At 42.3% G+C, this 14,480-nt stretch overlaps 1 protein-coding gene across 3 annotated transcripts in view; it reads right to left on the reverse strand.

Moving 5' to 3' along the window:
• Positions 1-14,480, reverse strand: part of syne1a (spectrin repeat containing, nuclear envelope 1a) — a 116,616-nt gene that overhangs the window by 61,941 nt on the left and 40,195 nt on the right. For all 3 annotated transcript variants that reach the window (XM_053336444.1, XM_053336445.1, XM_053336446.1), the window contains 12 exons: positions 13,012-13,148; positions 10,193-10,370; positions 7,656-7,838; positions 7,223-7,366; positions 5,791-5,946; positions 4,667-4,831; positions 4,060-4,232; positions 3,716-3,869; positions 3,195-3,338; positions 2,534-2,698; positions 1,998-2,315; positions 920-1,075 (listed from right to left, as the gene is read on the reverse strand). In XM_053336444.1, coding sequence (XP_053192419.1) covers positions 920-1,075; positions 1,998-2,315; positions 2,534-2,698; positions 3,195-3,338; positions 3,716-3,869; positions 4,060-4,232; positions 4,667-4,831; positions 5,791-5,946; positions 7,223-7,366; positions 7,656-7,838; positions 10,193-10,370; positions 13,012-13,148 — 2,073 coding nt within the window. The remainder of the gene's footprint in view (positions 1-919; positions 1,076-1,997; positions 2,316-2,533; positions 2,699-3,194; positions 3,339-3,715; positions 3,870-4,059; positions 4,233-4,666; positions 4,832-5,790; positions 5,947-7,222; positions 7,367-7,655; positions 7,839-10,192; positions 10,371-13,011; positions 13,149-14,480) is intronic.

A 14,480-nucleotide genomic window follows, 5' to 3' on the forward strand; every position in this document is an offset into this window, starting at 1 on the left:
CTGGTGCCGGGTGTGAGATTGCCTTCTGTAGCGTTTAATTACAGCCTAAGCCCCAGACCAGAGGAGCCCCATTGATTTTCCTTTAGTTTCCCCCAAAGGAGAAGACAAATAGAGAGGCTGGATCTGAGTATACAGAGCTACACAGGCTGGGCTCACACACATAAGTCTCAAAGCTACTTCAACGGGGTGTTACAGAAACAAAGTCCAAACACTCACTGGAGTAAATTCCATGGTGAGAGAGCATAACCATGTGTGAAAAGCCCACTGTGGGCAGAGACCCCCATGGCAATACACACATATTTATATTTTTCCTATCTCTGCTTAAGAGAGAACAACACCAAAGTGATCCAACCCAAACAAAGCTTTTTAATTTGTGATTGTTAACTCAGGATGACAGGTGGTCTTTACCAAAAAAATGTTTTGATGTACAGGAAATTAGCTATTGCACATGTCTGACAGCAGTGTATTTAAGTCAGTCTAACATGTTATTACATAAATTATTACCACCATAGACGCTACCAAGGTTACGTGTAACAGCTGTTGAGTACTGTATTCAGAGTTTATACAACTGTGCTTACATATGTTGGTCTTTGTCATTTTACAAAGACCAACAGATGAAGACAACATTCTCATCCATTGAAACTCAAACTTCTACCAAAATTCTTATTAGAAACATATTACACATCTGGCTGCACTTTAGTTGCCAAATGATCTCCGTTATCAAAAAAAGGAAAATCTAAAGCAACTTTGTTTTTATTCTGTAGTTCTCTGCGAAAATTGCTTTGACAGATAAATGAGATATTACGATATAAATTTCAAGACATGAAATTCATTGAAAGAACAAATGCCGTAAACAACACTGAAATATTCACTCAGATATGACATATGAATCGCTGAACAAGCAGAGAGACTCTCTAACCTGTATGTTGAGTAGCAGGGAATGGTAGCGGGCAGTGAGCTGGGTGGCAGTCACACTAACACGACTACTGATGTAGGTTTCCTCCAGAACCTGCTGGGCCAGTGAGGAGAGGCCATCAACTTCTCCCTGCCGTGTGAGCACTACCTGAAGACACCCCTATTCAAAAGTGACACAGAAAAGTGTGTAAATTTGCATAGTAGTGAAAGCCAGTCAAATACATTCATGACTTAATTGCCTAATTAGTTTTGTAATAATAATAGTCCCAATGATGTATAATAAAAAAGCATGCGAGAACAAGAAAACAGGAAATAACATCACTAAAAAATAGGAGGCCCAAGGGTCTCTATGCCTGTATGTGTGTGTGTGTGTGTTTTGTGTGTGTGTGTGTGTGTGTGTGTGTGTCCTTCTAAATGCAGGGAAGGAAAGTACTGAGACAGTCTGACATCCTGACACAGGCAGGAAGCATGTTCCAAAGGGAGGAGACCCCGTAGGAAAATACTCTGACCCCTGCTGTTTTCAGTCAAATACATGCTGAGTGGAGTTACAGTATGAGTAAGAAAATTGATCTATTGTGCTGCAAGGCTACAGAATGTTTCATAACTTTCATTCGGAGAGGCAAAATTATATTTTTGGCTTGAATATTTGTGTAACTGAGTTTTGGTTACATAAATTGGTACACTGTTTCAGGATGTGACGAAGGAGAAATCTGAATCACCAAGAATTTTGACAGGATTAATTTACAGCCATTGAAATTTGCGTGAGTATAAAGAAAAAGGTGGTCTGCTTATTATTATTATTATTCTTGTCAATAAAACTGAATTAAAGTAAATATGTGACCTGCCTTGTACCCGAGTGTTATTTCTAACAGACATTTTTCTGTGAGAGCAATTTATCATAGTTATTATTCTTGTCAATAAAACTGAATTAAAGTAAATATGTGACCTGCCTTGTACCCAAGTGTTATTTCTAACAGACATTTTTTCTGTGAGAGCAATTTATCATAGTCTTTTCATAATATGCTTGATGTCTTCTTAACCTTTACAGTATTGACAGCTGCATAAAATATTATTTCTCTGACCTGGAGTTTCTTCAGCTGAGTCTCCTTGGTGACTCTGTTTGACCTCCGATGACGCCTAAAGTTAGCCACCCTCTCCATCTCTTCTAGCCACTGGGCCAGGCTCAGAAACCTTTGGCCCATATGTTTCAGTCTGGCCAGTGTGGAGCTCAGCTGGGATTGAGTTTCCTCCAGACGACCCTGGTAGGCCCCCCACTCTCGCTGAGCAGTGTCCAGGGCTCGATCTTCGATCTGAGGTATACCCCATGGGATTACTCGCTCTCTGCTGGTCAGCACAGAGGAGAGCAAAGACTGGCCATTTGAGCAGCGTTCCTGCAGAGTCTATGAGGAAAATATAAGCGTAAGATTAAAGAAACAGTGGCATTGAAGTGTTTAAAGTGGTTCAGTTGCCAAAAAGGGCAGGTTTCCAAGGCTTTGTTAAAAATTCTGTTTTATCCCGAAAACAAAATGAAGGTTGTGTGTTTGAGACTGCACTTCAAAACAAGGAAGCTTTCACTGATATTTAAACACTTCCTGCTCAAACATCACATTATAACTACCTGTAGCTGTTGCAGTGTCTTCTCTAGTGTATCCACAACACCTTCTGGATGAGACAATGATGCCAGAGTGGCCTGTTCTTGCTCCAGCCAGTCCTCAAACACATGTAACCCACGTTGATATTCCTGATGAACCAGCACTAGTCCTTTGGCTTTACTGACTGCATTCTGTTAAATGACAGGTTGGAGACATTACTCGAAGGGGTGCACTCATTCAATATCACAGAAGCAGTGGATGGTGGAACTTGTTGAAAAATGTGGTGGAGTGATATTAAACCAGGACACAATAATTAAGAGCTCTGTCTTAAAGTTGAGTAAAAGTGATGCTTCAATACTGTTTTAAATTGTTTGCTGCTTATGTTCAGATGTTTAGTTTTTTAGTTTCAATATTTGAAAGTACTTTTGAAGAAAAAGTAAATCAATGTCTTTGTCTTTAAATCTGTAAACAACAAAGTACAATGTACAGTGGATTTTAAATTATCATTACAGAAGTTCCTAAAATGTTCAATATACAGGTTGTGCTCTCAAACAATTTGCGGGAATATAATTGAGACCTATGAAACAACATGAAGTAGGCGTTCAGAGGAAAAATTTCAAAACAGTCATTTATTATTCAAAATGCCCTCAGAGGAAAAAAATAAAACTGTATATTGTGGGTAACAACCTTGGCCTTTTCTTTGAGTGCGTTGTATCTGCACTGCAGCTGCTGCACCTCCTGCTGGGTAGTGTAGTGCTCCACCATATTGGACCCCTTTGTGGCAATGGTCTCCAGAGGACTGCTGTGACTCAATACTTCTTCATAGAGAAGCTGGAGTGATATAAGAACACATGCACAAACTCATTGTAGTACATAACTCCACTGGGAGCCTTTGGGCAATAAACAAGCAAAACTGCATGAGATCAAAATAAAACACAGTTTAGAAAAGATAAATGTCAATTTAACATATAAAATAAAACATTTGTTAAAACTCTGTAAGCACGTTGCATTCCTAATTTACTGAAGATTTAATATATTTTAATAGTTGTTGGCTAGAGTAATAAGGTTGAGCAAGACATATCACCTCCTACGCACTCTCCATTATTTGCTGATTTGTCTGATGCGTACCACATGTGGCTTGGCAAATCTTATTCTAGATATTTTCGAGAGTTTAAACCAGTCACTGTAAGTGAGATATTGTTTAATACCTTGGTCTTTCCCAGGTTAGCAGTCTTGTCTCTCATCTCAGAGTACTGTCTGTCTGAGCAGCTTAGCGTCTCCTCAACCCGATCCATCCACAGCACAAACTGACCCACGTCCTCCTGATAGCTGGTCCACTGCGACAGAGCGCCCTCCAGCTGGCTGTTACATCAACATGGTTCATGTTAACACACAGGAAACAAAGAGATATAGAACAACACACATATATATAAACATGTAAATCTAATTGTCCCTGTAACCTTTCAACTCAATGAAATCCATCAAGTGAAACTAGACAGTCCCTGTCCTATTCATCAATTGACTGACAGATCGACTGATTCATGATCACAACCTTTTACACTGGATGGAGGCAGAAAGCAGGGAGTCCCATGAGTCCTTGAGGTCCTGGATCTGTTTACGAATAACCGGGACCCCCTCAGCTGAAGTGTTTCTCTGAACTGCTTCTCCCCGTGTCAGCAGCATCTTTAGCTGGATCTCCCGCTCTTGACGGGCAGCCAACAAAGCCTACAGATAGAGGAAAATGAACAGCAGAAAAATTAATATCTGAGGCCTACATTGCTTTCTACACCCTTAAAAGAACGCATCAGGGTTTGATTAAAAAAACATGTACCCTGCCTGGACATAATTTGCAAAACATTTAACTGAATGATTGCTCTGTCAGAATGCTGCTGTAGCTATAAGCTTTAAAAAAAAAGATTTAAAAAGCCAGACTCTGTTAAATATATACTGTTTTCACTGTTGGAGCTGCTATAAGACCAGATTTTCTCACTTCTGAGACGATGCTAGTTTCGTAAAATCACTAAAAATTATGAGCACGAGCAACACTGGAGGAAACTTGGGTAACTTTTTGTGCCTTTATTAACTAACTCTTATGTTAATCTTTGATTATCATTGTGTATTCCTTTAAGGGATCCCACACCCTTCATGTCCCTCCTTACTTCCAGCTGTAACATCCTGTCCTCCAACACGCCCTTATCGGTGGTGGTGGAGATGCAGGTGCTGAGGACCCTCTGAGCTTCACACACCCAGTCCTGGAGCTCTTTAAGGCCCTGAGAGAAGAGGCGATGTTCCCCTACTATACGTTCAATCCTGGAGGCCTTGTCCTTCAGAGATCAGAACACAGCACTGTAAATACACACTTCAAGACTTACAGTGGCTCTGAGAAGCAGCTTAGCTCTCAGAGCTGAGGATTTTAGAGCACAATCTTTTCAGGTCTACAATCACAGTGTCTTCATATATTTCTGTTTGTATTTGAAATTACAGTTTTTCCACACAAACGTCTCCAAAGACTTCCCCACCCACGCATTACAGTATGAAGACAATGTATTTTGTTTACAGTCATCACTCAGACATCTTTAACATCTGTAACTGTAGAGCGGAGAAAAGCAGAGCTACAATAACAATCTACAAGTGGCAGTTTCAAACGTTTTCATTCCTGTTTCCATGTCTGGCAAGGAAGAAGACCTAAAAATAGCGCTCCACCAGCTAGCCAGCAAAGTAAATAAATACCATTCATCATCTGTGGGGCACTCTCATTGTCCTGAGGTAAGAGAATGGTGCTTTGCAGTCAGTGTAATGCTTTGTCATACGTTGTGTCAAATTAATAAGAGTGTGACCAATCTAATGAGAGTTTCAAAAAGGTCAGTTTCTCGACATGTTTCAACTCTGGCATTTTTGAAGTGCTTCAGTAGAAAAAAAGTAAGCTACAAAGCCTTGGCCTTTCTTATGCTGATGAGGCTGCAACTGCGAGGACCTTTTGGAGGTAAAAGATAGATTACTGTACTTAGGTAAATTACCATACAGAGGCAATAATTTTACCTGAAGCGATATACAGCAACCATGACTGATGTGCGACTGAGGAATAATGCATGAAACAGCACATCACAGAGAGCAACAGTGAACGACATGGCTGGACAGAAGGCTCCATAGATCTCAAACAGTACATAAATCAAGCAGGGCATATTTCAGCATGCTGTACCATTTTTTAGACAGCAGCACAGATAAGTGGGCAAGAAAGGGGAGGGGGTGGGGGCACAGGATAACAGGGTGGGAGCAGGGTTACCTTGGTTAAGTTGCTGACAGCTAGGTATTGCGCAGACAGCTGGGATACTCGGTGGACGAAGCCCTTGCCAGCTGCCTGTCCCTCCCAGAGACGATGAGCTCTTTCCCTGAGACTGCTCAGTTCTGCCTCCCGACTGGCCATCTCCTCAAGCACACACTGGGCCAGTATGAAGGAGGAGTAGGAGGAGGTGGGAATGAAGTAATAGAGATGAAGAGGCGATAGGATGTGGGTGAGCAAAGTTGAGAGTGCAGGGTTATATGTAGGTGACAGACATAATGAAGCACAATGGAGAGGTGTGTAATCACCACAAAAATGTGGATCAAAATTTGACAAAATGAAGGGACAAAAATAAAAAGAACAGGATGTGAGAGGCACAAAGGAGGGTTAACATGTCACAATAACATTCAGAGCAACAACAGCACATCAATATACACGGATTAAGACAGGGGGGAAAAGAACATCTTAAAAAACAGCATCAGCAGTATTTCTCTTGATGTTCGTTTTTTAAAAAGAAATGCAGTTATTCAGTTAGACACCACAGCACAGACCAGGGAGAGGGGACAAGCCTGCATGTATTGTATTGTACTTCAGGTGCTGAGGGAAGAAATGTAATTGCTTGCAGGGCCAGACAAAAGGCAAAGAGGAGCTTCAGCGGGCGACAGAGTAAATACAAAAATAGCAACAACGATAAGGGCAGAGCTTTGAGATGGGCTTGATATATTTTTTCTCCTTTGTCAGTTTTATCTTTTTAACGCTCTGTGCCTCTCTTCCCTTTTTTGTCTCTGCCAGACATGGCAGAGGCTCTTATCTCATCCTGAAAAGGGCCTTTTAGCCACGCAGTGCTTCAGCTGTGACAGAAGGAGAATTAATTAGATTTCTGGACTTTTCCTCTGACTATTGTGTCAAGACGCTGCTCTATTTTGATCTAGTGGTGCTCAACAAATGTAATTAGGTCCTCGTCTTTTCCCAGCCGATTTGAAATTGTACTTTAGGGATGCATATCAGATGGAGATCTACAACTATTTAGTGTTTTTGATAAATCTACTTAATATTCAATTTTATGGTGGAATGGCAAGGTTTGAAGAGAAGAAATGAGAGAGCTTCAGTGATAGCAGCCGAGAAGAGAAATTTAAGGAGGGCGCTCAGTATGACATAATGTAATTTAAATTAAAAATGGATCCTACAGCGTGGATTGAAAAGGCCTGATGTGAAACAAATCCTATTGCTACAGGAGTGTCCATAAAACACTGTAAAAACCAAGAGGCAGACCCATGAATATTCATAATAGTTGGAATCATGTAATTTTAACTGTGATATCCAGCTGTGCATTGACAATACTGTGTGGACTCACAAACCCACCAGTCAGAGCCCCACACAAGAGTGGAGTCAGGTGTGACTGTATGAGCTGAATGTCTTTTGTGCTCCAAAATACCTGTAATTTGCTGAGCTCCTGTTTTTTGGCTGGGAGGTCATGTAGCCGAGCGCTGCTCTCCTGTACTCTGACCTCAGTGCTGTTCAGCCAGTCCTGCAGAGGCTCAGCACTGGCCTCAAACTCTGTCATCTGAGACTGCAAGTTCTGGAAACATGGTACATAAAGTAACTCATCAAACACAATGAAAACAACTTATATAGGAACTGAATCTGCACTAAAGGACACAACTCAGTTTTAAGAAGCAATTTCATGAGAGCAGAGAGATCTTCACACTTATATGATCTGTGTATAATCGGGATTCATTCTACATTAATGCTGCAATCCAAAACACAGATAGATGTTTTAGTCCCTTTGATATTCAGTTTCTTCTTTTTTTTCTAGGGGAGTCCTCAGTAAAGAAAGCAGTGCCAAACAAAAGTAAATGTTAACCAACCTTGAGTGCATCCTCCCTTATCTGTAGGTTATTCATCAGGCTCTTCCAGTCCTCTCTTGCATTTGCCACTTTGGCCTTGATTCCCTCCACTCTGTCTTTGGACACCACTGCCATGAGCAGCTCCCCACTGGCACCTACTGTACTCAGCCTGGCCTGGCCATGCTCCCTGTCACTCAAGAACTCCTGTGGGGATACGCAGACAAAGACAAAGGAACTGTGACTATTTAACACAAACACACACACAAAAGGGAGGAGGGTGTGAAAGTGAAAGAAATTGACTGAATGACAACCCTCCACTTCTTTTTGTCCTCCACAACGCCTGATGGGCAACTGAAATCAATACAGTCATAGAAGACATCACCAACAGATTTTTTTTTTTCTTGCCGTGTCCCTGAATCTCACTTTACATGGTCAAAACCAGTAATTAGATCAAGTCATTACTAATTCTATATGTGTGGGCAGAAGGAGGGGCCTGACCCAGGGAGGCAACAACAGATAAGGAAACTCAGTGAGCCTGAAACGTGTTGGTTTTTACATAGCTCCTCCGTACTCACCCACCGAAAATGTACACACACACACACACAGACACACACACACACACACACACACACACACATGCATTCACAGACACACATGCATACACACACAAAAAAAACCCTCCCTCAGAGCTGAGCCGATGACAGTAGCGCAGCAGGGACCACTCCACCATCTGTGCAGTCAGCACATCACTTACACACACTGCAGCTCCAGTCTCCTCTCTCTCTCTCACACACACACACACACACACCTACACATTTGGTACAGTGCAGCCACACACAACCGTAGACAGTCTGTGTCATTTGCTGTCGCTCTGTGTCTATCTACATATGTCTCTTTATCATCATCTCTCTCTACTATGTTCATCCACTGTCTGTTTCACACTTATTACCGTTCTCTCGCTGCCACTGTAATTCTATACCACCAATTAAGCGTGACACAATGGATGCCCCACCCCTCCCACTCTGGCCCTCCTGGAGGTCAGCCATGTGGAAACATTGTTCCACATTCCTCACCAAGTCAATAATAAATAAAACATGACCACGTCTGTATTCCTCTCTCCTCCACCGCCATATACTCTATGACTTTCCCCCTCATCCTTGAAGCTACACTAGAAACTTCTGAAGGGAGCAAATTCAAAAACTTCCCGTCTTTGACATCCATTTGGAAAATGCAACAATCTCTTCAAATAATCTGTTGTGCTTTTGACATTCTGAACTTGCTTCTCTCTTCTGTGACTGTGTGACTGCAGATAAAATAAATCAAGCACATGCACTACCTGCACTGAATCTGAAACGCTGGAGTAAAATCAAGTTCTGTGCTTTGTCAGTGTCAGAACTTTTTAAGTTCAGCTCAAAGCAATATGTCAATTCCTTGGTGGTAACATGGTGGTGGACACAGCCAGGTGTCTGAGAGGTAATTAACTGTCTGGTGCAGCGATGTGGGGACACTTACCATAACCAACAAGCACCTGACTCTTAGCCAGGGCCCTGGGGTGCTCTTACAGGCTGCCAGACTGTTACACCTGCCAGCCTCTTTGAGAAAGACGCAGATTTCTCAGAAAGAGTGACACAGAGATATTTTGAAGAGAATGGCACAGAGACCCTGCTGTGGCGCTTTCTCTCGTCCCTCCTGGCCATGTGCCTACTCCCACCATATCAAGCCTATGGCAGGTCCCGCCACTTTAGCAAGCCCACTAGAGGACACCTAACAGTGGGTTTTTTAAAACACAGACTCCCTTTGAGCCATCTCAATTGAAAGCAGATTGATTCTTCAACTATTACATAATTTAACTTAGAAATGTCTTATATCATATCAACCTTTGCTAAGCCAAATGCATTCTCAAAAAAATAAAAGCAACCCTAATTTCTAATTACCAACTGCAAATTTAAAGCAAACCCACTACCTTGTTGTTGATTTCCTTCCCTCAGCAGGCCATACAACTTTAGTTGATGCAAGTTACTAATTCACACTTCCACAGCTACATTAACTGCAATGTCCTCTGACACTATCATTGCTTCAAAATGTATATATATATATATATATACACACACACATATATACACACATATATACACACATATATACACACACAGTATGATCATTCTGGGTAGCAGTTCTCACATACAAGTGTAAAATGTGTATTATCATCTATCCTGCAGCAGCATATAGCTTTTTATTAACAATGTTGTTCTTTCTCAATAGGCTGGAGCAGTGGCATTTTCATTCAAATAAATATCAATTCCACTACTTTCAAACCCTGAATAATATGGCAAACATGTTATTCAGTCTGTGTATTTGCTACCTTATGTCTGGTCAATTTAAAATCTCTCTGGTGCACAAAAAGAACAATGCTTTTTAAAATTAACATATAAGCAGTTATAGCTGAACAGACAGAATGTGATCTCCTAGTGATATTTGCAGCATGCAGCACAACAACACCATAGTAAGAAATATATTCACAGATTCACACTGTAAACACTGGAAAAGCTGTCTCTTACTTGGATTCTCTGCAGAGCAGTGGAGGCCTCGGCGACACTCTGTGGCACATCGAAGCATTTGGCGGTGCTGATTTTGGCATTGACCAACCACTGCTGGAAGTCTCTCAGAGCTGCACGGAACCTCTGCTCCAACAAGCGCTCCTTATTTTGACACTCTCTGGATGCACGGAGACTGAGACTGAGGGGGAAGAGAAAGGAAAAAGACAGACTGAGGACAGGTTGAAATCCACACAGAGAAATGAACAAAGACAGAAAGGGGTTATGAACCAATGACCTGTCTGCTGTCTACTGCCCATGTGTTCAACAAAACAAAGAGGATACATGTGCAGACGCTCAGACACTGTACATACTGTCCTCACGTGATTGATGAGCAGAAGAAAGGGAAGCCAACGAGATGAGCAGGAATGAGAAACTGGCAGGTGGAGAAATGGCAAAGTAGGTGAAGTGGAAGGAATGAGCGTTGGGGCAAAGCGGGAGAGTGGGGGATGGTGGTAAGGGGTGACTGCGTAGGAGGGGGTTGAGAGGCAACATATGAGTGGGGCAAGAGTTCACAGGGGTGACAAGATGGAGAGAATGAGCGATGACAGGCTGATGCTGTAAGAAAAAGGGTGAGATGACGAGATATGGCAGGGAATAAGGGTGACAGTTGGATTTATGTTGTTTCTTCACCCAGAGACTTTTTCTTTTGTCCATATGTACTTCAACATTTCTAGCTGGAGATGTGGAGCACAGCAATAATACAGCTGATAATAACAGGTATCTGAAGCAAAGTCACATTTATTTTATAACATTTTTTAAACATGTTGAATAAAATAATCTAGAGTCCCTCTTTAAGCATCAGTCAAGATTGCTGGCAGAAAGAATAACTAAAGAAGGAGAAGGAAGTAAAACCATGAACCAGACACAAACTGTAAGTCACATTTTAAGGTCAAAGGTGCAGCTCTAACAGCAGACAAGAACACTGAAAATTGAGTTGAATTAAAGCTAATAAAGCAAAACTTTCATAACTGGTCTGTAACAGGGCACAAATTGTTTCTCCTCAGCCTTTCTTCATGCCATGCAACAGCGCATCCTACTCTCTGCATTGGTATTGAATGTTTGCATTGGACATAACAAGTGAGGTCTAGTACCGATGTAATTTCTAGGGATACTGGAATCATAATGATTGGGTAAGTTATGTTATTTCAGATGCACCACCTTGTAAAATTACTTATTTCAAACTAAAGATAAAAGGTGTAAACTATCCTTACAGTAATGTGCACTAAATGCCATGTTACATTGAAAATAAGGAGTATGCAGGAAAACAAATAACTAGGTTTCATACATATCAGGCAGTGGGTGAAGGTTAAAGCAGGGGGGGGGGGTGTGGAAGAAGTGATGGAAAAGATGACAGCAGGGAAACAAGGTGCACAGCTGTTTAGGCAAGAGTTACTGTCCAAGGGCAGGCATGAAAAAAGATACATCGTCCAACTGAAGCAGACCTAAACACACACACACTCACACACATATGTTTATGGACACACACACGCACACAAACACCGTTGAGTTTTAATGATGTGATGAGGGCATGAAAGGCTAACACGGTGGGGATAGCCTGGGTGTGGAAGAAGCACTTTTTTCTGCTGTGACAGGCAAAATCTGGCATGTGCTATGAAGAGGAGGGGGGAGTTGTTGCTTTTTCCCTCCTCTATCTCCTCTGCTCTGACTTTTTTTTTTATCACTGTCTGCCTTCTTGCTGCAGTGCTTAATGCAGGACAGGTGCAAAGAGTGCACAGGCCAAGTCTACCACACACAAAAAAAGCCAAGTGAATGAGGAAGGGTGCTGTTTCTGCCAATCAGCATCCAAAGCCAACTACCCGCCAAAGCATCTCCAACAAGTTGACCTCATTCAGGCTGTCAGCCAAAAAAATGTTAGTCACAGTCCCTCATACTATTCTAGTAAATATTAGATTCACTCAAATACAGTAAATAATTGGTGACAGAAGTTAATACTTGTGTGCTTGAATAAGTATGCATGTGTTATAAATGAATAACTTGAATATGCATGTTTGTGCAAGCAGATTCTTTGTATGGACTGTTCTTCTTGAAGAGACATTGTATGGTGTGTTCACAAACAAATGTTAAATGATTACAGGCGGGTGAGTCTGTATTCATTTAACATTTGTTAAATTAGGCTCAAAAGCAGGCAGTTAAAGCTCAGTAAAAGATTCACATGCAATGTAGCAGCATGGACCATCCAAATGTATCTGATTTCCCCTCAAAATCACACTCAGCCTTGCATAAAATTAAGCCCGGCAAAGGACACAAACCAAAACAAACACAGCGAACAAGCAGTGAAGTGAAGGTAGGGAGGTTAAATGTCGCTTAGCAACTGGTGGCTCTGCTGTTCTTGGTCACCTTTCACCTTTGTCTGGCTGACACATGTCACAACACTTCCCTCACACAACAAAGCTTGTTTAATTGAGAACTAATCCTGCACTATTCAGGCATATGAGCTGTCATGGTTCTGGCATAAATTATGTTATTTAATTGATTTTGTGCAATACAAGATATCATAATTTGGCATAAATATCCCCTATAGGACTAATGACAGGGCTTGGATATATAGCTGAAATCATTATTACATTACATAAAGATATTTTCTGATATCCACACATGGCAAATGCATGCAGAATTACATTCAAAATAATCAAACTGACATTCAAAGCAGTGCTCAGTTTATGCAGACTCCATCCTCTTCGTGTGTGTATGAAAACCAACATGCAAAAGTGCTTCCCCCTCCCACACAGTGTACATCCAAGGGGAAAGATTCTTCTCACCTGTTGTGTTGTTTGATAAGCGCAGTAACCCGGTCAGATTGTGAGCCCAGGTCTCTGGAGTATCGCACCAGGTCGTTCAGTTGGCCTTTCAACTTCTCTGCCATCGGCTCGGCGCTCTGCAAGCCCTCCAGTATATCCTAAATAACACAAAACAGACAGCAGCTGGCTCAGTTTGCGTGCGTGTGTGTGTCAAGGAGAGATGAGCATCCAACAGATCTGCATGACACCCTTCAATCAGTGCTCTCGCATTCCTATTCACACCCTGGCTCTGTCCTTTTCGCTCCTCTCACATTCACACACACATTCACACAGACACACGCGCTCCAACACACACGCTCTAACACATACTCACAGTGCTGCTTGTACAATAGCATTTCTGTTCTTCGCGGAGTGTGGCAGGAAGGAGCAGTGGATAACGTTCTCCCGCTCTCCTCAGCGTGCCTCACATTCTGCACTCACACAGTCATGCAATCCTGTCCCATGAAATATGTACCATATCTCTCTCTCTCTCGCTCTGACTCTCACCCGCTCACTCTCTTACTGACGTATGACCAATAAACAACCCTCCCTCGCTGCTTGTTCTCGTTGACTCGTTGCTGCTCTCTTCTCCCTATTCTCCTTCCCTCCCTCCTGTGCGTTCTACTACTTTTTCTTCCCTCCTCTCTCCTCGTTCTCTCTCCCTCCTCCCACTCCTTCCACTTATTCCCTCTCACACATTTTTCCTCCTTCTCACTCTCACTCTCTCTCTCTCCCTCTCTCTCTCTCTCACGCTCTCTCCCCGTGGAATTCAGCTGTCAGCCCTCACAGATGCGGGATTGGTTCAAAAGCACACAAACGAGCGCGTAACGAAAACAAGCCTGGACACAGGAAACAGGCTGGAGGAGGAGAAAAAGGAACGGAGGAGGGGGAAAGACTCCTCCTCTGTTCTTTGACAGCCTCAAATTGAGGAGAACCAGAGAAAGGCATGGCCAAAGAAGCCTGGGGAGGAGTATGGTATGTTCTTGACAATACAGAGAAATTGTCACACTGTAAACATCCTGTAGAGGTTAGAAGCAGAGCAGCAAGGGGAGATGAGGAGCAGCAGCATCTAAGAAACGACCCCTGTAGCCAAGAAAGACCACCATACACTCCAGTTCAAACAAGTCAAAGTACAGACAAGGGAATAAGTAAGGAGGGAAGGCAAGGAGGGAATGTTTGGGAGGGAGAGATAGTGGAGAAGAATGGCAAAAAAACAACAAAAGGGGGAGGGGTAGAGGGGACAGGGGAAGACAGAATGAGAAGAAAACGAGGGAAACTGATGGGATTGTAGCTGTCAGTCCTTCGTCATCCCAGTAAAGCTGATTTACAAACTAATCTGTTTTTCGGATTTACAAATAGAATGGATAATTACTGACAGAGAAAGCATCGCTGAATGCAGGGGATGTATGGCTGCACGGGGTGTGTGTATGTGTGTGGGTGCTTTCAATTTA

This window comes from Scomber japonicus, chromosome 17 (genome assembly GCF_027409825.1).
Source record: "Scomber japonicus isolate fScoJap1 chromosome 17, fScoJap1.pri, whole genome shotgun sequence".
Lineage (NCBI taxonomy): Eukaryota > Metazoa > Chordata > Actinopteri > Scombriformes > Scombridae > Scomber > Scomber japonicus.